Here is a 22,094-nt window from a genome sequence, read left to right as displayed (position 1 = left end):
CTGGAGAAGAATAATCAGGAATGGGACGAAATAGACTATGTGTATTGGAAATGTGGACTTTTTCAACTGGGAAAAGGAACTCATGGTCATTGTTGCTTTTAGGAGCTGTGTCCAGTCCTCTTTTATTTCCTCAAGCATTTTACCATTTGCTCTGTTCAGGCCTCATAGGCATACTCACACAACATTCAGAGCCAAAGTGTCCATTATAATTCCATTTGGGCACCATAAACATGTTATCCAGGACCTTTCAAGCGCTCTGATGGAAGGATTCAATTGAGCTAATATTAAAACTCATCATCACTCCATAGTACATATTCTTCAAAGTGCTATCTATGCTATTTGCTGCCCTCCCAAATCCACACTCCACACACACCTTTGCTTGAATTCCTCATGCTGTGATTCCTTCTAAAGGTAAAGGGACCCCTGACCATTAGGTCCAGTTGTGGCCGACTCTGGGGTTGTGGTGCTCATCTCACTTTATTGGCTGAGGGAGCCGGCGTACAGCTTCCAGGTCATGTGGCCAGCATGATTAAGCCGCTTCTGGCGAACCAGAGCAGTGCATGGAAATACTGTTTACCTTCCCGCCGGAGTGGTACCTATTTATCTACTTGCACTTTGACGTGCTTTTGAACTGCTAGGTTGGCAGGAGCAGGGACCGAGCAACGGGAGCTCACCCCGTCACGGGGATTTGAACCACCGACCTTCTGATCGGCAAGTCCTAGGCTCTGTGGTTTAACTCACAGCGCCACCCGCATCCCACGTGATTCCTTCTAGGACCTACCCAAAACAGATTCTGGCAGGAATCTGTTTCTACTAATGAAGACTGGCACTAGTGTAGGCAGCATTTTGGATCATAGGCCTTTCTTAATCACAGGCCATTGGAGAACTTTTGTAGATGGAGCTTTGAGCGGAGAATATCTGGCTAAGATCTGTGCCAGCTTTCTCTTTCTAAAAAAGCAAGCTTCTAGCCCTATGGTCGTGAAGGCAAGCTTGCAGTTATGTGATCGTAGCCTTGTAAAAGCTCAGAAGCCAGAGGATTTTACAGATGGAGATTTTCAGTGGCTTTGCTACCCTAGATAGCTCCTTGCTCTTCCTCAACACTAGAAGAAGCAAAAGTACCGTATTTTTCACTCTATAACACGCACCCGACCAAAACACGCACGTAGTTTTTAGAGGAGGAAAATCCGTAGGCGTGCCACCCGTAGGCATTCCCTCCATAACACGCACAGACATTTCCCCTTACTTTTTAGGAGGAAAAAAGTGAGTGTTATGGTGCAAAAAATACGGTAATTATGCTGAATATGTGAAAAATTGCACAATTTTTACTCTTGCATAAGGCAGCTTTTTGTGACCTAGAATGTGGGTTGCAGTGGGCAAGTCCACCCCTCTTTTTCTTTAGCTTAAAGTACACACAGTCCCTCATTATAAACCATCATTTTAACTGATACAACAAGGGGCTACTAGTTGTTATCAGCTTGGGTAGCTATTATCACCTTGTCCCAATTGAGGGACCCTCCATATGTCAGCTTTCTTGAGAACTAGAAGGATGTACCTCAGCTTTTGGTGGACCTAGGTAAAGGTAAAGGGACCCCTGACCATCAAGTCCAATCACGGACGACTCTGGGGTTGTGGCACTCATCTCGCTTTAATGGCCGAGGGAGCTGGCATTTGTCCGCAGATAGCTTCCTGGTCATGTGGCCAGCATGACTAAGCTTCTGGCAAACTAGAGCAGCGCACGGAAATGCCATTTACCTTCCTGCTGGAGCAGTACCTATTTACACTTGCACTTTGATGTGCATTCGAACTGCTAGGTTGGCAGGAGCAGGGACCGATCAACGGGAGCTCACCCCGCTGCAGGGATTCGAACCGCTGACCTTCTGATCGGCAAGCCCTAGGCTCTAATTTGCAGACAAATTTGCAGGCAACCTCTGCATTGGTTTGCAGACTTTCTTAAAAGGCAGCAAGGAGATCTTCTCCCTTGGACACTTCTCAGAAAGTTTTCTGAAGCTCCGTAAGGTATTGCTTGCATCACTTTGTAAATCTAAAGAGACAGAAATAACCAGTTTAGCTATGATGATGTCCTAGCAACCTTTTTCTAAAACTGGTGTAACCTGTCCAGGATGCCAGAACTTCAGCTTTGATGGGACCCTTCAAGGTTAATTATCACCCCAAGGACATTGCAAGGGAAGAGGAATGGGACTGGCAGAAGCCTTGCTTCAGCCAATGTCAGGGGCTGGCTGGATTAGGAATAGTAGTGGGAGCTGCCTACCCAAGAGCCCCCCAGGGAAGGCACAGAAGAAGACGACTTAAATCCTGGATCCTGGTGGTGGGAAATTGGCCACACCTCAGAGAAGGGGACAAGCTGGGAGGTAGTAGAAGCAGGAAGAATGAGGGGTCACAGAGAGGCAGAAGTAGGCAGGTGGCCCAGCCCAGGGAAGGGTGATGAGGTTTCCAGTTTGGATTCAGACTCTGACAGAGACAATAGAGGGGAAACAGACCCTTCATCTCTCCCACAGCTCTCACAGGACAGCTTCTCTTGCCCCACTGACTCCCAGAACACGAAGGATATTACATGCTGCTGAGGAACAGGCCAGGCAGGTACATAGAGAGGCTTCTGGGGTTCATCGTAGAAGACTATTACAGAGGAGGAGCCCTCGCTAAGGAGCAAATGAGGGGCTGGACGCCAATTTGAGCAACTTCTTCACTGGGAGGGTTGCCTTTATGAGACTCCTTGTCTTTTTTCTGTTAGCCTCACATCTCCTCTCTTACCCTCTCTGAAGGACCTGATCATCCTGTCAGCGCCTTGACAGCCAAGTGAAGAGAAAGGTCCTAAGAGTACCGATTTCATAGTTCTACAAGAAGGAAGGGATTTACAAATGTACTTACTATGCCAAAGATGTTTATTTTCCCCTCTGTTTTTAAGGGTTGGCTAATAGGTTCATCGTTTGATGAATGAAGAATCAAATGTGCATGGGCGAATGCACCACCACAGATCTAATACAACATTGTTGTTGTTGTTGGTTTCTATCGATTTATTGGTTTGTTTGTTGCTTGTATAGAATATTTTGTTTTTTAATATTTGATGTTTTGTTGTGTTTTTATATATGTTGGAAGTCTCCCACAGTGGCTGGGGAAACCCAGCCAGATGGGCAGGATATAAATTTAAAAATTATTATTATTATTAACAGAGATCTGGCTTTTGTGTAAGCCCAAACACAAGGATTTTCAGTGGAGTCAGCTTACCTATTTGTCTATTAATCATATAAAACAGGTTGACTTGTGTTACATGCATCACTTGCTTTCTTGATCCTTGATCACTGTACCCTTGAAGATGGGCATCAGAATGTGTGAGCTAACTAGCTGAGAAAAATAACTACACAACTTTTAGAAGACGTCTGCAGGCAGCCCTGTATAAAGAAGTTTTTAATGTTTGATGTTATATTATGTTTTTATATGTGTTGAAAGTCACACAGAGTGGCTGGGGCAACCCAGCCAAATGGGCAGGGTATAAATAATAAAATTATTTTTATTAAAATTGTTATTATTATTAGGGTTTACTCCATAGCCTTTTCTTCTTCCAAAGATATGCTGTAAGGCAGGCATGGCCAAACCTGGCCGCACAGATGTTTTGGAACTACAGCTCCCATCTGTTGAATGGTTTCTTTAAATTTTAGGTTTCATTATTGTTTCACAAGATGTGTTTGTCTTTAAGGGCCAGAGCAAATAATGTGACCTAGTTTTACAGCTGTGAAGCAGTATAGCAGATGCTGTTAAGTTGTGTTAATTAAGCTGTTGGGTATGGTATATAAAGAGCAGCATGTAGCTCTCTCAGTACCCTGGTGAATGGGTTTCCCAGCCACTCTGGACGGCTTTCTGGGTGACTCACAGCATATATTAAGACATAATAAAACATCAAACATTAAAAACATCCTGATATGGCTGCCTTCAGATGTCTTCTAAAAGTCATATACAGTGGTACCTCAGGTTACAAACACTTCGGGTTACAAACGCTTCAGGTTACAGACTCCGCTAACCCAGAAGTAGTACCTCGGGTTAAGAACTTTACCTCAGGATGAGAACAGAAATTGTGTGGCGGTGGCGGTGCAGTTGCAGCAGGAGGCCCCATTAGCTGAAGTGGTACCTCAGGTTAAGAACAGTTTCAGGTTAAGAACAGACCTCCGGAACAAATTAAGTTCTTAACCAGAGGTACCACTGTAGCTGTTTATTTCCTATTGGTCTCATCCACTCAATCTGCCAAAGCCTGTCTTCTCATGCAGGGGAAGTCCCTAAGTCACCAAGGGTTTGACACCCGTTGGCTCCCCTCACCTGGCTTCGACAGGAACGTGTAATTGGGCTGAGAGAATTAATTGGCACTTGAGTATTGTCTGTGAAGGGTTTTCATTCAAAAACAACCACGGAATGCTAAAGTCTTTGTTAACAAAACATAAAGGTTTCAGCAGATTGCATAAGACGTTATCGGGTTGGCATTTCTGCAAATGATGCCCATTGAAGCAACCAAAAGCATCTACAAAGAAGGAATTGTGTCTGACCCATTGAACATGCAAGCAGCTTAAGTTGCATACTGAAATGTGAATTGGAAGCCTTCAGCCGCTGGGTGACTTTGGCTAATTTTAATGCAGCAGAAATGATTGGACCTAAATGCCAAAGCACAGACCACACAAACACCTGATCCTTATCTAAAAGTAAACAAACAATGGCTCAGTCACTAACCCCCTGAAATAGTAGCCTGCAGAAACAAGTCCTCAGTGATAAGTGAAAATGCTGTTGGTCAAAAACCCTATGCAAATTCTTTCACATCCCACCTATTAATGTAACCTATCATTTTCTCTTTGAGGGAGAGAGAAAACACTGGCCTCTGTTTTCTGTGGTGTCATTGGTGCAATCAGAAAGGTCATTCATTCACTGAATTCCCTCATGCATAACATGCGCTGCTCACTACATCTATTTAGGAGAGAAATCAGCCCAGGACCCAAACAGGAAGGCTAGGGGGAACGAGTTATGCTTTGCCAAACTAAAGAACCGCGATCTGCATATCATAATACAGTATATAGGCATCAATTTAGAAATAAATACTATAATTTGAATAGTGGGGAAGGCACCAGGAGATTTCTGTGCCTGCTTAGTCTGTTGACCAGACCTGGACTGAGCAAATAGAGAACACCTTCAAATAGAGGACCGCCCTCTGTTAAGTGGGACACTTGGCAGGCACATTAAAAGACCTAGTGCCCTTCAATCTTAGCCACAGGCTGTTGGAAAGTACAAGTCATTTTATTCAGTAGAAATAAGGTGTGTGGTTTTTTATACATAAATTTATTTAATTTTTGAATTTTCGAATGTACAAACCATCATCAAGCAACCAAAACAAAAAGAGAATTCCATAAATTCCCATGGACTCTCTTCTTCCCCTTTGTGGGTCCTTATGTTAACTTTTTGCTCCTACATCTTCTCTGTTGATCCAATTCTCTTAAGTCTCCCTTATAACCATAGTCCAACATCCAACCACAAAGGTCATTTCAATCCTACTAATAATTTTAATTGTTTACAGTGAGTTTTAACATCAATTATATCTTTCCCCATTCCTTATTAAAATTTTGATCTCCCTGATTCCTAATTCTTCTGGTCATTTTTGCCATTTCTGCATAGTCTATCAGTTTAATCTGCCATTCATCTCTGATAGGGACTCTGTCTTCTTTCCATCTCTGGGCCAGTAACATCCAGGCATACATAAGAAGTCTCTTCTGGTCCCTTAGTATTTCCTAGAAGAAATGCTTTGGGGTTTTTTTTTGAAAATGTTATTTTAAACATTTTTTTCCAGTTCTTTATATAAGGTAAAGGGACCCCTGACCATTAGGTCCAGTCGTGACCGACTCTGGGGCTGCAGCGCTCATCTCGCTTTATTGGCCTAGGGAGCCGGTGTGCAGATTCTGGGTCATGTGGCCAGCATGACTAAGCCGCTTCTGGCGAACCAGAGCAGCACACGGAAACACCGTTTACCTTCCTGCCGGAGTGGTACCTATTTATCTACTTGCACTTTGATGTGCTTTCGAACTGCTAGGAGCTGGGACTGAGCAACGGAAGCTCACCCCGTCGCGGGGATTCGAACTGCCGACCTTCTGATCAGCAAGTCCTAGGCTCTGTGGTTTAACCCACAGCGCCACCCGTGTCCCCTAGTTCTTTATATATCATCTCCCATAATTCTTTTACGACTTTACAGGTCCAGCACTTGTGGTAAAAGGTGCCCTCTTTTTCCTTACACTTCCAGCATGTATTTGACCCAGGAGAAATAGGGTGTTAACAGGTGTGTGTCTGAACCCACACATGTGTCCTGCACTCATGTGCATTCCTGCATGCACAACTAAGATTTTTAGGACCTTTTGCTAAGGGTTATAAAATATGTTTGTTTTGGATATGTGCTTGCCCTTAACCTTATGCCCAGAAGAAGTTCACTCACAAGAGGAATAAAGAAAGGTTGGCTTATTACGAGAAATGAGTGTGACAGAATACAGTCATACCTTGGATCCTGAACACCTTGGTACTAGCACGTTTTGGCTCCTGAACGCTGCAAGCCCAGAAGTGAGTGTCCCGGTTTGCAAACGTTCTTTGGTACCCGAACGTCCGATGCGGCTTCCGTGGCTTCCGATTGGCTACAGGAGCTTCCTGCAGCCAATCAGAAGCTGTGCTTTGGTTTCAGAATGTTTTGGAAGTCAAATGGATTCCTGGAACGGGTTCTGTTCGACTTCCAAGGTACGACTGTATATGGAAGCTGCTTTGGACAACAAAGTGATAATATAAGCAGGTAGTAACTCATGCTTGATTCAAAGAGTAGAAGAAGCACCTCTATCAAACACCTAAGGAGAGAGAGAAAGAGTTACATTTGTCGGAGCCCTCACACGAAAAGGAAAACAAGGGCATACCTGTCCTGAAGCAAGGCATAGTGTCATGTGGGCCTTGAGACCTTAGGGTGAAAAGGGGGTCCATGTTGGAGCTGTAAGAGCAAGCCCGCCATTGAACATCTAGGGGTTTTGTTCTTCCATGTATATTGCATAAACTTTTAGACCACTGCAGTGCATAGGTGTTTGCATGCTCTGAAGGAGAAAAGGGAAAGGGGCATGTTAGTAAGCGGCCTGGCCAGCTTCTCAGGACACACCTGCCTCTGTCCCAAAGCCAGCTTCTTTCACACCTGCTGTATTTGACTTTCCTTCCCTGTTCTCTGTGTGAGCCTCAGGTGGCGGATCATATTTCTTAAACACTGGGCATAGAGGCCACTTAAGAGTCACACGCCAGGCAGAATGAGGATATAAAATGAGGATCAGATAAGCTGAGAAGCAAGTTAAGGGAGACGTAGAGTCCTCCCTCTTCCAAGTTCCTGCTTGGACATTTGCGGTGCCCTCTGCAGGCAGGTCTCCACAGATATGTGGCTCTTCCTCATTCTCAGTGGCCTTGCTCCCTTCCTCGAGTTAGCTGGTGCAGATGACTCCATCCCGTAAGTTGTTATGTGGTTGGAAGACCTGTGATCTCAGGGAAACAGAATTATAGAGGACATGACTGGGAGGGAGAAGCTGGTCCTTATGTATTCAGAGTTGTGAGGGCCATGAAGAAGTATATTGAGCAGGGGGAGGGGGCTGTTAGGGTGAATGTATCGCTAGGGAAAAGAACAGATGGAAATTTGCATCAGTGGTTCAGAAAGGAAAAGCAGAAGGGCTGAAGGAGGCACCTGCCTGCAAGAGAGAGTGAAGGAGTGAGGTTCACCAAGAGGGAATGCTAGGTAATAGTTGCTGCTTTTCCTGGAGCAACTTACAGTCTTCTGAGAGGAAGCTCAAAGTGAAATTTTATTTGTAATGTTTAAACTTTAACAAATATCTTTTTTTAAAAAACAAAACAAAGTGGAATTTTATGATGAAGAAAAGTAGCGTTGCTACCAATTTTCAGCTGTTGAAACATTTGGAGGCAAATTTGGAGGTTCCCATTTGAGTGAAACGTTGGAGGACTTTCTGAGGGAAGTCAAAAGTTGTAATGGAGATTATCAAAAGAGGTGGGTTGTCGGTTATGTGTTGTCCAATCATGTAGCTGACCATGTTTTTCAACCTTGGGTCCCTAGATGTTGTTGGTCTACAACTCCCATCACCCCCAGTCAGCTTAGCCAGTGGTTGGGGATAAAGGGAGTTGTAGCTCAACAACATGTGGAGACCCAACATTGAAGAATACTCCCAAGGCTGGAGAACAGTGGTGTAGCAAGTAGGCACAATGCCAGAGACTCACTGGGCTTTTCCACACTTCCTCTTGTCCTGCGGGGGAAACTGCTCTTTAGCACTCAATCAGAGCAAACAGCAATTCACATTTTCCTGGATTGCCATTTGTTCTGATTGATCACGAAAGAGCTGGTTTTCCCTGGGAACCGAGTTGGGTAAGGGGGAAACCACTTGGACCTGTGCTTACTAGGCACAGCACAAGCAGGAATGTGGATGAGCCCAATCAGATGGACCCCTGAGACAAAAGCAATAAATGTAGTTTCCTAAGCAGAATTCTAATGAAGGGGCAGCTTTGTTCATTTTCCAGTTCATTTGAACATATGGAGCTGCTTTATAGCATCAGACTGTTGGTCCAAGACAAGCATTGGCTACTCTCATGGTGGCTCTCCTCTGGAGCCTTGGACAGGCACTGGTTCTTCTCCAACTCTGCTGCACAAAATCTGTTCATCTGGAGAGTCTTGCAACTAGGAAAGTACAGATGCTGTTGCTGTTCTGTTTGTTGTGGTGGTTACACTTACAATTACTACCGTATTTTTCGTCCTATATGGCGCACCGGCCCATAGGACGCACCTCGTTTTTTGGGGGGGAAATGAATTTTAAAAAATTATTTTCCCCCCCTGCCCTGGCTGCCGCCCCAAGCCTTGCGCTCACCTGCCTGAAGCACGGGGCACCCTCCGGAGGGCTCCCTGTGCTTCGGGCAACAGGCTGCCGCCCCAAGCCTCGCGCACCCGGCGGGACCTCCTGCCGGGCGCGCAAGGCTTGCAGACACTTGCGGGGGCTGCAGGCTGCTGCCCGCAAGCCTTGTGAACCCGTGGGAACTCCCACCGGGCTTGCAAGGCTTGCGGATAGCTTCCTGAAGCCTGGAGAGCGAGAGGGGTCAGTGCGCACCGACCCCTCTCGCTCTCCAGGCTTCAGCGAAAGCCTGCATTCGCCCCATAGGACGCACACACATTTCCCCTTCATTTCTGGAGGGGAAAAAGTGCATCCTATGGGGCGAAAAATACGGTAATTATGCTGCCTTTCAGAATATAAATCCTTCGAAGGTGACTCATAAATTATACTGAGTACCACTCAAGTCTTGTGATGTTCTAGTTTCACAGTGTTGCTCAGATATTCTGCTACTTTCTCCATACTATCATGTCCACAGAAATTCAATAAACCCTGTAGGAGTCAGAAGAATTTAACCTCTTTCAGCATGGGGATCAAACATTTGGACCCACTACTTTTTAACCTTACTATGCCTGGGACACAGGGGGCGCTGTGGGTTAAACCACAGAGCCTAGGACTTGCCGATCAGAGGTCGGCAGTTCAAATCCCCACGACAGGGTGAGCTCCCATTGCTCGGTCCCTGCTCCTGCCAACCTAGCAGTTCGAAAGCACGAAGTTCAAGCAGATAAATAGGTACTACTCCGGCAGGAAGGTAAATGGCGTTTCCGTGCACTGCTCTGGTTCACCAGAAGCGGCTTAGTCATGGTGGACACGTGACCTGGAAGCTGTACGCCGGCTCCCTCAGCCAATAAAGCGAGATGAGCGCCGCAACCCCAGAGTCGGCCACAACTGGACCTAATGATCATGGGTCCCTTTACTTTTACCTTATGCCTGTATAGTTTTATCTGTGAACAGATGCCAATGTTGTGTTTTGACCCACATATTCCTGTTTTCTCTGTATGCCAATAAAGGTTGATTATTTACTGAGTTACATTAAAATAAAATTAAAAATTAAAATACAATAAACAATAATCAGCATGTGCAAAATCATCATAGGAAAATAGGAAGCTGCCGTGCACCAAGGCAAAGTATTGGATTTCAGGCAGGAATGCCCTTTAGAGTGCAAATAACTGGACTAATTGCCTGCAAATAATCTCGCTCCCTAAAGAAAGGTGTGTTCTTGTTCTCGTCTCTCTCCCTCTCATCTTCTGCATTCAGGAAATACATGCTGGTCCTTCCAGCCCGTCTGAACTACCCATCCAGTGATAAGTTGTGCATGGACCTGGGTGATGTGGAAACATCTGTAGTGCTCAGCATCACCCTGGAGACTAAGAACAAGACCCACGTTCTGCTGGATGGATTCAGATGGCATGAGAAACAGCTGAAGTGCCTGACTTTCACAGTGAGTGATGTATATCAGTAGTAAATCTGCTCTGGATAATGAAAAATAATAATAAAGTACAGAGTATAAATCAGATGCATCAACTGTGCTTGTGCAGAACGGTGTCCTTTGATCTATACCATGCTGCTTCACCTCTGACACTGATTAGCTGAGCTGGTGTGGTGTCACGGAATGCACAAGAACATTCCACCTGCTCAGGAACGTTTTTAGAATTTTTGTAGTCCAACTTCTAAGAGAGCAGGAAAAAAGTTGTCAGTTTGACCGAGAGTAGTGGAAACACTAACCTGAGGAAAGGAAGAAGTGGCAGCTTCCTCCTGTAATTACAGTGGTACCTTGGGGTTAAGTACTTAATTCGTTCCGGAGGTCCGTTCTTAACCTGAAACTTTTCTTAACCTGAAGCACCACTTTAGCTAATGGGGCCTGCTGCTGCTGCCGCTGCATGATTTCTGTTCTCATCCTGAAACAAAGTTCTTAACCCGAGGTACTATTTCTGGGTTAGCGAAGTCTATAACCTGAAGCGTATGTAACCTGAAACGTATGTAACCCGAGGTACCACTGTATTTGAATTGTACCCCATTCTATAGACTGTACAGTGGTGCCTCGCAAGACGAAATTAATTCGTTCCGCGAGTTTTGTCATCTTGCGAAGCACGGTGTCGGGAAAGTTTTGGAAAAGCTTCAAAAATCACCAAAGTCTTTAAAAACCTCAAAAAAGGCTACCACACCGCGTTCTATGAGTTGCTCCTCGAAGTCAAGTCGCAACTGTATTAACGGTGTTAAGAAAAAGGAAACAAACTTGCAAGACATTTCCGTCTTGCGAAGCAAGCCCATAGGGAAAATCGTCTTGCGAAGCAGCTCAAAAAACAAAAAACCCTTTCGTCTAGCGAGTTTTTTGTCTTGCGAGGCATTCGTCTTGCGAGGTACCACTGTAGTCTCCTATCACTCTTTGTCTACCACACAAAACACTGCAATTGTACTTTAAAAATCACACACGGAAATGCCTTTTGTGATGGCCAAAGCCCTGTCCATTGGGGAAGTCATTGTGGTTTGGTGATAAGGGTCTTTCTTTTGGCTGTAGAAGTGTCCGGTTCACAGCTCTGCTCATCCATGAAATACATTGGGTGGTTGTGGGTCAATCTCCCTTCCTCTCAGCCTACTAGACAAGGCTAAATGGCAACAACCCCATAGATGTTGCTTTGAGTTCCATTCAGGGATGGAACATGCAATAGTTAAATCATGTTGCCACATGGAGGTCCAGTGTTCAGATTACTGGATCCTGCCTATTCTCTTCCTGATATGGTCTTTCCATCATGCTGTCCTTTGTTAGAAGTCCAGGACAAGAGGAAACATCTGTAGGGGGTTTGACCTATGTGCGTCACTGCCCTCCACCACCGCCCCATTCTCTCCATTTTCCTGCTCTTTCATTCACCCTTTCCTTTCAAATACATGCATTTAATCCTCCCTGGATTGGGGAATCCTGTTAACGCTAAGTGACTTGTGTAAACCAGGTACCGCCCCCTGCAGATGGCTCGGAGGAAGTTGCTGCCATCCGACTTTCTGATGCCCAGGGGAAGATAGATGAGCAGAAGCAGGTTCTTATTCAGAAAGCGGAAAGTGGCACTTTTCTGCAGATGGACAAGGCCATCTATTCTCCAGGACAACTGAGTAAGGAGAAAAGAGTCCCTAGGGCTGGTGGGCTGGCTCTTAATATGTAAGTCGGGCTAGTGGCAGGCACTTTTGATAGTAATGTGATAGTAAAAGAGGGCATACCAGCCCTCCTTCATTTTGGGGCCATGACACCACTGGTTACTGCAGAGCTGTGCGTAATCCTAATGCATGTGTTTATATATCTCTCCATTAAAGCATGTTACAGATATGAGGCAACAGATTCTATTAGGGAATTGTAAAGTTAAAGTTAAAGGGCCCCCTGACCATTAGGTCCAGTCGTGACCGACTCTGGGGTTGTGGCGCTCATCTTGCTTTATTGGCCGACGTACAGCTTCCGGGTCATGTGGCCAGCATGACTAAGCCGCTTCTGGCGAACCAGAGCAGCGCACGGAAATACTGTTTACCTTCCCGCCGGAGCGGTACCTATTTATCTACTTGCACTTTGACGTGCTTTCGAACTGCTAGGTTGGCAGGAGCTGGGACAGAGCAACAGGAGCTCACCTCGTTGCTGGGATTTGAACAGCCAACCTTCTGATCAGCAAGTCCTAGGTTCTGTGGTTTAACCCACAGCGCCACCCACGTCCCTATTAGGGAATTGTAGAAATCAATAAATGGTAGGATTTTTGTTATTTGGGAATATGAAGGGAAAATACAAGCTGCAGAGGAATTCCTGGGTTACCCCAGTCCCTTCAGTACATTAAAACATAGTAAGACATCAAACATTAAAAACTTCCCTAAACAGGGCTGCCTTCAGATGTCTTCTAAAAGTCAGATAGTTGTTTATTTCCTTGACATCTGATGGGAGGGCATTCCACAGGGCAGGCGCCACCACTAAGAAGGCCAAGAACGGCCAACGTAGTACCATTGAGGGCCACTGGCAATGCAAGAGAACTGTGCTTGCCCTTGTCCTGAGTTACGAACAGAGACAGGTGATTTGGCAGGTTGTCGGGTTAATTGGGCGTGATGTCCTTGGAAGAGTTTGGGGCCAAACAGAAGGCTTGGGGGAGCTGAACAAAGATGAGAACAATCTCGGCTGGCAGATGGCAGGCTGGGAGAGGCACCTTGGGCTCCAGCACTGCACTGTTGTGGGGAATGAGGCCCTCTCGTAAGATCTGCACTTTAAGAGGGTCATTTTGTGCATTTGTTCTGTTGCAGTGCAATTTCGAATCATCACCCTGGATGAAGGATTTATGCCGTTGGCTACTGAGGTGAGAAATGTGAACAGGGTGTGTGGAGGAATAAGCAAGACAAGATGGGAATGACCTGGCCTGGGCACTTCTCTTCCACCATTTATATTTCTCCTCACCTGAGTACAAAAGTATTTAGTGATGAGTTCAACAAATCTGTGCGTAACAAAACTCTTGACAGCCGCTTTTGTTAAAGGAAGTCTGCTCTGAGAGCAGCTTGTACTTGCATGTAGTGATCGATGGTGCATTTAGGAGTTCCCAATCCATAAGATTGGGGGGATTTTTCAGAGCTTTTATTTTGGTGAAAGAGAGAGCCCAGCTCTTTCTTGCAAACTTTCTTTCTGGCCTGGTTCCAAAAACAGCAAGACTGTAGGTTTTTTTGGTAATCGCTAGAAACACGAGCTGACAATGTGCTCATAAGTGATAGGAATGAGAGGAAGGCTGAACCAACCTCCCAAATAGCTTTTATTTTATTTTATTTCCCACGCACCAGATGTAGAATCCGTGGAGAAATGGTTTGTCTGCACTCAGAGCAGGTAAAAAAAAATAAAAAAAATAAAAAGCCCCAACAAAGTTCAACAGATCTTCTGCGCTCAGTTTTCTGAACACCTGGCAGCTTTGGGGAAGCTAAATAGGGAATCTTCAGTTGCTTGACATGACATTGTAGCTATGGCAACAGTATGGGATGTTCAGGAAGTTTCTGAATGGCTAGGATTTATTGACATAGAGGGCATAAAATCCCAGAGTGTAGAGGCTGGGGTGCCATTTCATTGCAGATATTAGAAGCGGAGGAGCAAGATTATGCCTTTCCTCCTCTCTGCCTGCCTAGCAAAACGCTTTTGCAAGAAGAAGAAAAAATCCATTATCTGCAGTTAAAGGTACTTGCTCATCCTTTGCATCTACAGAAGTGAGCAAGCTGCAGCTCTCCCAATGTTCTTGGACTCCAATTCCTGTCAGCTCCGGCCAGCACAACCAATGGTCAGGAATGGTAGGAAATGCATTCCACCAACATCTGTAGGGCCACAGATTTTCCACCCCCTCCCCTAACTTGATGAGTTGCGGGATGGGAATTGTAGTTGGACGCATTACTCCTGCTGGAGACTAAAGGGATTGCCTTTTGTTTTCTTCTTTAGCATCAGCTGGTGGAGTTGCAGGTGAGTACCCTCACGTTTCCCAGGGATCTTCTTCAGATGTAATTTGAAACGCACACACCAATGTGGGGTGGAGGGCAGGGGAGAAGACTGAGGAGGTTGCAGAACTTCCACCCTTTCAGAGATGCTTCCTAGCCCTTCTGCAGGTATGTGCTGCAATAATTCATGTGTTTTATTTTTTATAAAAATGTGATTGCAGGATCCTGCAGGCAACCGAATTGCACAATGGAATAATGTGCAACCAGACAATGGGGTTGTGCAACTGTCCTACCAGTTGGCTGCTGAACCAATGCTGGGGGTCTACAGAATCATTGTGGATCATGGGAAGGCTTTCTTAAGCTTTGAAGTGCTTGAATATGGTATGAAATGAGTTTTGGAGAAGCATTGTCTCTTCCATTCATCACTAGTTAGAACTCAGTTTCTATCAACAGATATTGGGGACAACATCTGCCTCAAAACGCTACCCACTGATTTGGGAGCTTACCTGCCTGATACCTGGTGAACAAAGCCTGTTTAAAGGTGGTAATGTTCCATTGGGCACACCTGGTACATGTTAAGCCATGGTTCTAGTTCAGACTCTGTTGATGCAGGATGAAGTTCTGTTTTGTAGAGTCCTTTCTACCTCTGCAACACAGCCTCCATAACAGCATCATAAAAACCTCCCAGGTGAAGTAATCCAGTCTCTGCTTATTAGAAAATGTCAGTTTGGAAAAGAATGCATGTAAACTTGTTAACTGCCTCTGTATCTAAGTTCGTAGTGCTTAGTAGAGCCAGTGTGGTGTAGTGGTTAAGAGCGGTAGTCTCATAATCTGGGGAACCGGGTTCGCGTCTTCGCTCCTCCACATGCAGCTTCTGGGTGACCTTGGGCCAGTCACGCTTCTCTGAAGTCTCTCAGCCCCACTCACCTCACAGAGTGTTTGTTGTGGGGGAGGAAGGGAAAGGAGATTGTTAGCCGCTTTGAGACTCCTTAGGGTAGTGATAAAGCAGGATATCAAATCCAAACTACTACTACTACTACTACTACTACTACTACTCTTCTTCTTCTTCTTCTTCTTCTTCTTCTTCTTCTTCTTCTTCTTCTTCTTCTTCTTCTTCTTCTCATAAGTAAAAAGGAAAGGCAACAGTTTGAATCAACCCACTTTAAAACATGCCAAATGCCAACACACCTTCTCTTCAAGCTGATTCATGGTGCACCGTGTAACAGTCTCTTCTCTTTCTTCTTCTCCAGTGATTCGCAAATTTGAAGTGGTGGTGGTACAGCCTGCTATCATCTATTCAGCAGACAGCAACTTTCCTCTAAAAGTCTGTGGCAGGTATACATAGCAGAGCACTCATCACTTTATCTGGGAGGGCAGAGCAGAGCTCATGACCTCATTTGAGCGTTATTAAGCTGTTTATCTACTTTTACTCTGTTGGAATGAGATTGGAGTAGTCCACACCTGCAAGTATTTGAACTTATCTATGAGGAACAATTTTGGTCTTTCCCGTTCATTCCCTTTTGTGTTTGCCCCTGTCTTTTGGTTTGTTGATTTTGTTATGTCGTCTAAATGCCAATAGGGCATGCAAGCTGCACATGCACCTTGTTTTGTTTTTTAAATTCCCAGGAAGTGCACAAAAGCACACAGTCAGGCAATTGTAAATTCCCAGCACACACTTTTGCAGTTTCCTGGTTTTGTGCAAATCTGATAGTTGCACATGCTCCCCAGTCTCTGAGTAAGGAGCAACTCCAGGGGTTTCCAGTGCTTTCCAGGGTCCAGTTTCCCTGGAATGAAGCTCAGCGGAGACTGTGATGTTTTTAGGATATATGGTTTTATTTACACATATCTACAACCTGAGCCTAGAATGGAGGGACTCACAGCATTAACACCATGGATACAGACAAAGGAGCTCAGATGAATCTAAGCAGTGAATACAATTAACTACAAAGATCGAAAGTTTGATTCCTTTGGAATAAGGTTTATAAATAACTAAGAATGTTATTTTTAGCTGAAAGCAAAATAGTGGGTGGTTTTCAGGCTAAGTGGAGAAGTATCAATTAAAACACTGTCTGTGGAAATTCAAGGAGTATCACGGCATAGCTGAAGTCTGTGTGAGTGGCATAGCGGGGCAGAAATCAGATTATCAGCACCCTCTGAAAAGGTACTCGTGTACCTTTAGCATTTGCATGACAAGTACAAAATTTAACCAGGGAAGATTTCCCTTGCATTAATATAAAGCAATAGGGAAAGTTTCTCATCTTAATTTTCCGTCTTGATGCTATTAAAGACATAGGGGACCTGCCAAAGAAAAGCTGGCAACTCTAGGCTTGTGTACAGCACATAGAAAAAGGAAAATAAAAAGTAATGGATTTATCTCTACTCCCCGCCTCCCCCTTTCTAGGTACACATACGGCAAGCCGGTCCAGGGTTTAATGCAAATATCCTTGTGCCAGAAAGCTTACCGTTATTTCTGGAGGTCACCAGATACAACAGCTCCACCGCCTACAGACATCTGCCAGGATTTCAAAGGGCAGGTAATGGTGATCAAGAGGGGTTGGTGGCATAGCTGTCAACTGTCCCTTATTTGGCAGGAAAGTCCCTTATCCCAGCGCCGTGTCCCGCTGCTGTCCCTTATTGATTATGTCCCTTAAATTTCCCGGGTTTCAAAGGAAGCAGCTCCTCTCCCTCCCTCCCTGCTGGCCAGGGAGGAGGGAGGCTCCAACTGTGTTGCTTGGCTGTGTTGCTCACCCAATAAGGAGTCTAAGAACGACTGGGGGGTGGAGCTTGCATGCCTTGTGCTGATCAAATTGGCCGTGTTGCCTGGGGACTCGCCTTTGCTCAGCGCTTCCCAGCAGAGAGGTGACGGTGGTTTTCCTTGCTGCATCCCCCTTGCCGGGTTGCTGCGCTGTGGGAACCACCGCTTGAGGCTTCGTTTGGCTGCTGGTTGACTAAAATCCCTTATAAAATCCCTTATAAAATCCCTTATAAAAACAACCTTCTGAGGAGTAGGAGGAAGGCTCCATGAATGTGTGTTCTTTCCCGAAGCCAATGACTGGCATCTTAGCTACCTTCACTGACTGTTTATTTCAGACTGACAGGACTGGCTGCTTCTCTGCTGTTGTGGAATTGTCACAGTTCAGACCTTCGAGCTACGAATACAGCCACAGCATAAATGTGGAGGCCTCCTTGGAAGAAGCTGGAACAGGTAAGCTCTGGTGTTTGCAAGGATATGAGGAGCGAGGGCTGTGTGTGTTGGAGTGCAGGTGAGAGACTGAGCAAAGGAAATGGTCTCCTTTCAAATCTGCTTGCGATTTGGGGAACACCCTCACCCAAAAGAGAGAGAGAACGCGATTAAAGGAAGGCATGGTTATCTGTGGAGGTGAAGCCACAGGGCCATGTACACAACTCAACTTCAGGAGAAGAAAAGACTAAGGAGTAAACCCCACACAAATCTGGAGTGGAGTCCCTAAGGCGGTCAGATGGTACCTTGTACACCTCCTTCTGGCAACTCCTGAAGCCAAGCTGGTGCCAAACGTAGTGCTCTGATTTCCTTTTGTTGTAAACAAAATCTGCCCTTTTTCCCTTATGGGGTATCCAAGAGCCCATATAGAGTCCTTACGTGGGTTCCCTATTGGTAGGAGAAAATAACAGAGGCCAACCAGAGAATAATGAGAAGTAAAGCAGCTAGTAAGCCTGATCTTTATTGAACTGTTGCAACAGGGTGCTCCCATCACACTCAGGAAAGGAGGAGGACCCAGAACCCAGGTGTGCCTGCCCTTATATAGACATTTTAAATTCCCTGCTCTGGAGCTCAAGACCACCCCTCCATACATCATACCTACATCACAGCAGGGGTGTAACTCAAGACCACCCCCCACAAACATCATACCTACATCACAGAAAAGGTGGTCTACAACAGAAATTTGAATGCTGTTGTTTTTCCTGTCTGTCAGGTTATCTGATAATGCCTTATCTGATTGCCTTTCCTGGTAGTCTGGCCATTCCTTTGAGATGGTGATTACCCAATTCCTGAGACAATGGGAAGGTTCCTTCACCCCCTCCTTGCCGAGAAAACATTTGGTCAGTTTGGGAGTCAAAATGGTTTCAGGTCGGTCTTCCTGTGCTGATCTATGTACGCGCTTGGTTGGTACATTTATGAACATTTATTATATATATAAGACCTTAAACTTTATTATTACACTTTGCACCACAACAGCAAGACCGAGAGGGCAGTCTTGTTGTCTGGGCAGCCCAGGATCTCGATACACACTGCCCCAGAGATGTCACTTTGGTACTGCTAATGCCGTGGTTTACTTCACCCCTGACTATTGAGACAATAGGGTGCCAACAATGAGTTGGGCATTTGTCTTATGCGTTGAAAAGGTCCTGCTATGTTGCACAGTGAGCCTCCGTGCGTAGAACAGGCTCCTCGCCGGGCAAATGGTTGCCCTCCAACCCATGGAGCAGGAAATGGCAACAGGGGGTGGAGTTACCAAGCTTGTCCCTGCTCTCTCCCTTCCCCCACCCTCGTGTTGATTCAACACAGAGAACCTATGCCTGAATAGGGCTATTGACAAGTAGTGTTCTTTCTCCCTGTCATCTGCAAAGCCATGTCTTAGTTTCTGTTTCTTGGTTGCACAACAGAATGCTTCGAACCAACCTTTTTAAAAAGAGGAAAAAATAACCATACGTTGGCATCTACTGAGTGCCAGTACTCTAAGGTCTCTGCTACCTATGGTTGAATAATCCACCATCATTGACTAGTTCTGGTCTGTATCAGTTAGGATTGCAGAGTATCCTGGTTAATATTGGAGCTCATTTTTCCCCCCAGGACGATATGTGCATGCTGTGTTATACTTTGCAAAAATATCCGACACTGCTAGGCAGGGTTTTCTGTGTTTGTTTTTTACAGGAGTACAAGCAAATGTTGCTCGTCAATTCTATATGTCTGATCAAGCTGGATCTATGAACTTTGTGGAGACAGATGATTACTACCATCAAGGTTATCCCTTCAGGGGAAAGGTAATGCCTATAATTTTTAAGAACTTCCTAGTACTCTTTGGTGCAATATTACAAATGAGCTCAATTGAACACAGGATTTCAAACAAACACTCTCCTGCCAAACCTCCTTGCCCTCCCTTTACACCTGGTGAAATCAGCCATCCCTTTATTCCTTGCCAACCCTTCATACTTCTCCCTTTACATCTCACCTGCCTCAGAACTTGCCATACTTCTTCATCTTGCCTGATCTGTGGTCCTGGGTCACTTCCCTGTCTGTGTATCCATCCTCTAGTTCCCTCCTCTTCATCTCACCTGGGTCTGCATCTCCATCTCTCATCTCTTCTTGCCACACCTGTGCCATCCGCCCTCCTAGCAGCTCAGCAGCTCACCACACTAGACTTTGCAAAACCACCTGTCTGTGGCCAAGCAAACTGCAGTGTGACAACATCATTGCAATTTTATATATTGGAGAGAAAACCCATCTTCTCCCCCATTTTGGGAAGATTCTCTTTGCTCTGAAAGTCCTCTTTCTTTTGCATCTGATCTATCACCTAAACCCTTTAATAGAGGACTTGTTTTCTAAATGTTTCTTGAAGACTATGACGGATGTCATGAGGCAGCTGAGAAGCAACCGTGGATAATTTCAGTGATGTAAGTAAATCTCAGCTCTCTTCCTCTTTCTCCTCACAGCTCAAAGCCCTGCAAAGAGACGGCTCCATCATGAAGAACCACGATGTGTTCTTAGTAATTAATTTAAATAACAACCAGACCAACATGCTGCTTACTACTGACAGCAATGGCATAGCTGAGTTTTCGTTAGACACAGAAGCATGGAATGGGAAAGGGGTCTCTCTGGAGGTGAGGATACTGCTCTGCATTCTGTGTACACCACATAGCAAGAAGCAAAGGCATGGCTTCAGAACAAGACTCCAAAAACATTCTCTCCAGACTTCCTTGTTTCCATGAGAAACCTTGAATGGAAAAGCCATGCTTGGAATTTGCTCCAGCTCCTAGACTATAACACATAGTAAAGTTTGATGGACAAATGGCTTTTTTTTCTAGCTTCTCCTTCCAACTGCCTATTAATCAGCAGAGAACAAAGTACATCTGGAGGATAATTAATGTAATGCAGTTAGGGTGGTAAAAATGATTTCTATGCCACTTTTCTGCTATAGACCACCCCTCCCCCAAATCAGAATGTGTATGGTTTAAAATACAGAATAAGCAATGATATCAAACTTTCATTAACATTCTATGAACCAGGCTTGTTCAACTTCCAAGAGACTGCAATTTACTCCCACTATAAAAAAAAACTGGCAGTGATCTACCCACTGGATTCTGGATTGAACAAAATTGTTGGCCATATAAACCATAAAACTCTGACCAGTTTGCCTAGCAGTAAGGTGGCGCTGTGGGTTAAACCACAGAGCCTAGGGCTTGCCGATCAGAAGGTCGGCAGTTCGAATCCCCACAACGGGGTGAGCTCCCGTTGCTTGGTCCCAGCTCCTGCCAACCTAGCAGTTCAAAAGCACGAAGTACAAGTAGATAAATAGGTACCACTCCGGCAGGAAGGTAAACGGTGTTTCCGTGTGCTGCTCTGGTTCCCCAGAAGCGGCTTAGTCATGCTGGCCACATGACCTGGAAGCTGTACGCCGGCTCCCTTGACCAATAAAGTGAGATTAGCGCCGCAACCCCAGAGTCGTCCACGACTGGACCTAATGGTCAGGGGTCCCTTTCCCTTTACCTTTAAGGAAGCAGAATAAGACACAAGTCCTCAGCAGCCATACATGAGACAAGCATGGCAGGTGCAGCAGAGTCCACTCTGGATATATTAGCTAGGAACAGGAGCTGATCGTCTTTATATATTAGGCTTAAATTGCTTGTAAGCCGCTCTTGTGGTGCTTTATGGAAGAGGAAGCAGATGGGAGACATACTGTGAAGGAGCACTCTGTGCAACATGGGTCTTGCATTGTCAATACAATACAAAGCCATTTTGGGACAGAGATGTTCTAGGCCTGAAGTGTGATAGTGGCTGTATCCTCTTTCATACAGGATCAGTTCTGCTTCTCCCCACTTCCCACCAGATGGTAGTGTTGCATCAAACATATCTTGAGTCAAGACAGCTGCTAATTTAATAGACACAAGCAGGGCTTTCTGCAGCCAGAACGCATCGGAATTCCATTCCAGCCCCTCTCAGGTGGGCTCCCCGGTCGAAGAGAATGAGGGAGGTGTTCATAGTGAGTTCCGGCACCTCTTTCTCTAGAAAAATAGCAGTGGACGCAAGCATCTAATTACGGCTGTCACCTGAATCAATCAATTAAATAACCCTGTATACAGTTACACATGAATAGAAAAATAATTTTGAAGAAAGAAATGCATACTGAATTTGGCTTTAGGTGCTGCTTGCTGCAACATACGCTCTCCTAATCTTAGGTCTTAACTTCACATGCCAAATGGTTAGCAATAAAGTTGTGATTTGATTTTTGATTTTGATTTTTGTAAATTAAAGACCAGCATCATCCCCCTTACCCCAGATTGTTGTCACAATTGCAGCATATGGAGAAGGGAGGTTTAAACCTTCCCTCCCCATTCATCCCCCCCAGCACATTTATCGTTCGGGGATCCTCCATTGGCACCAATGTATGGGGTGGGGATTCAGAGATCATGGGTGGGGAGGGAAGCACTTAAATCTCCCCTCTCCATGTGCTGTGCTCCTGATAATAATAGGGG

General features: G+C 45.3%; 1 protein-coding gene across 2 annotated transcripts in view; it reads left to right on the top strand.

The window, feature by feature from the left end:
- The first annotated feature begins 7,350 nt into the window (after positions 1–7,350).
- The window catches only part of A2ML1 (alpha-2-macroglobulin like 1), a 52,431-nt gene continuing 37,687 nt past the window's right edge, over positions 7,351–22,094 (top strand). For both annotated transcript variants that reach the window (XM_082204551.1, XM_082204550.1), the window contains exons 1-11: positions 7,351–7,504; positions 10,197–10,380; positions 11,888–12,044; positions 13,203–13,255; positions 14,368–14,388; positions 14,585–14,744; positions 15,614–15,698; positions 16,765–16,897; positions 17,454–17,568; positions 19,276–19,385; positions 20,055–20,222. In XM_082204551.1, the coding sequence (XP_082060677.1) occupies positions 7,434–7,504; positions 10,197–10,380; positions 11,888–12,044; positions 13,203–13,255; positions 14,368–14,388; positions 14,585–14,744; positions 15,614–15,698; positions 16,765–16,897; positions 17,454–17,568; positions 19,276–19,385; positions 20,055–20,222 (1,257 nt within the window). In that variant the 5' untranslated portion in view covers positions 7,351–7,433. The remainder of the gene's footprint in view (positions 7,505–10,196; positions 10,381–11,887; positions 12,045–13,202; positions 13,256–14,367; positions 14,389–14,584; positions 14,745–15,613; positions 15,699–16,764; positions 16,898–17,453; positions 17,569–19,275; positions 19,386–20,054; positions 20,223–22,094) is intronic.

Source organism: Podarcis vaucheri, assembly GCF_965113315.1.
Source record: "Podarcis vaucheri genome assembly, chromosome: 17".
NCBI classification, from domain to species: Eukaryota; Metazoa; Chordata; class Lepidosauria; order Squamata; family Lacertidae; genus Podarcis; species Podarcis vaucheri.
The sequence above is the reverse complement of the archived record's forward strand: the minus strand, read 5'-3'. Positions and strand labels throughout refer to the sequence as shown.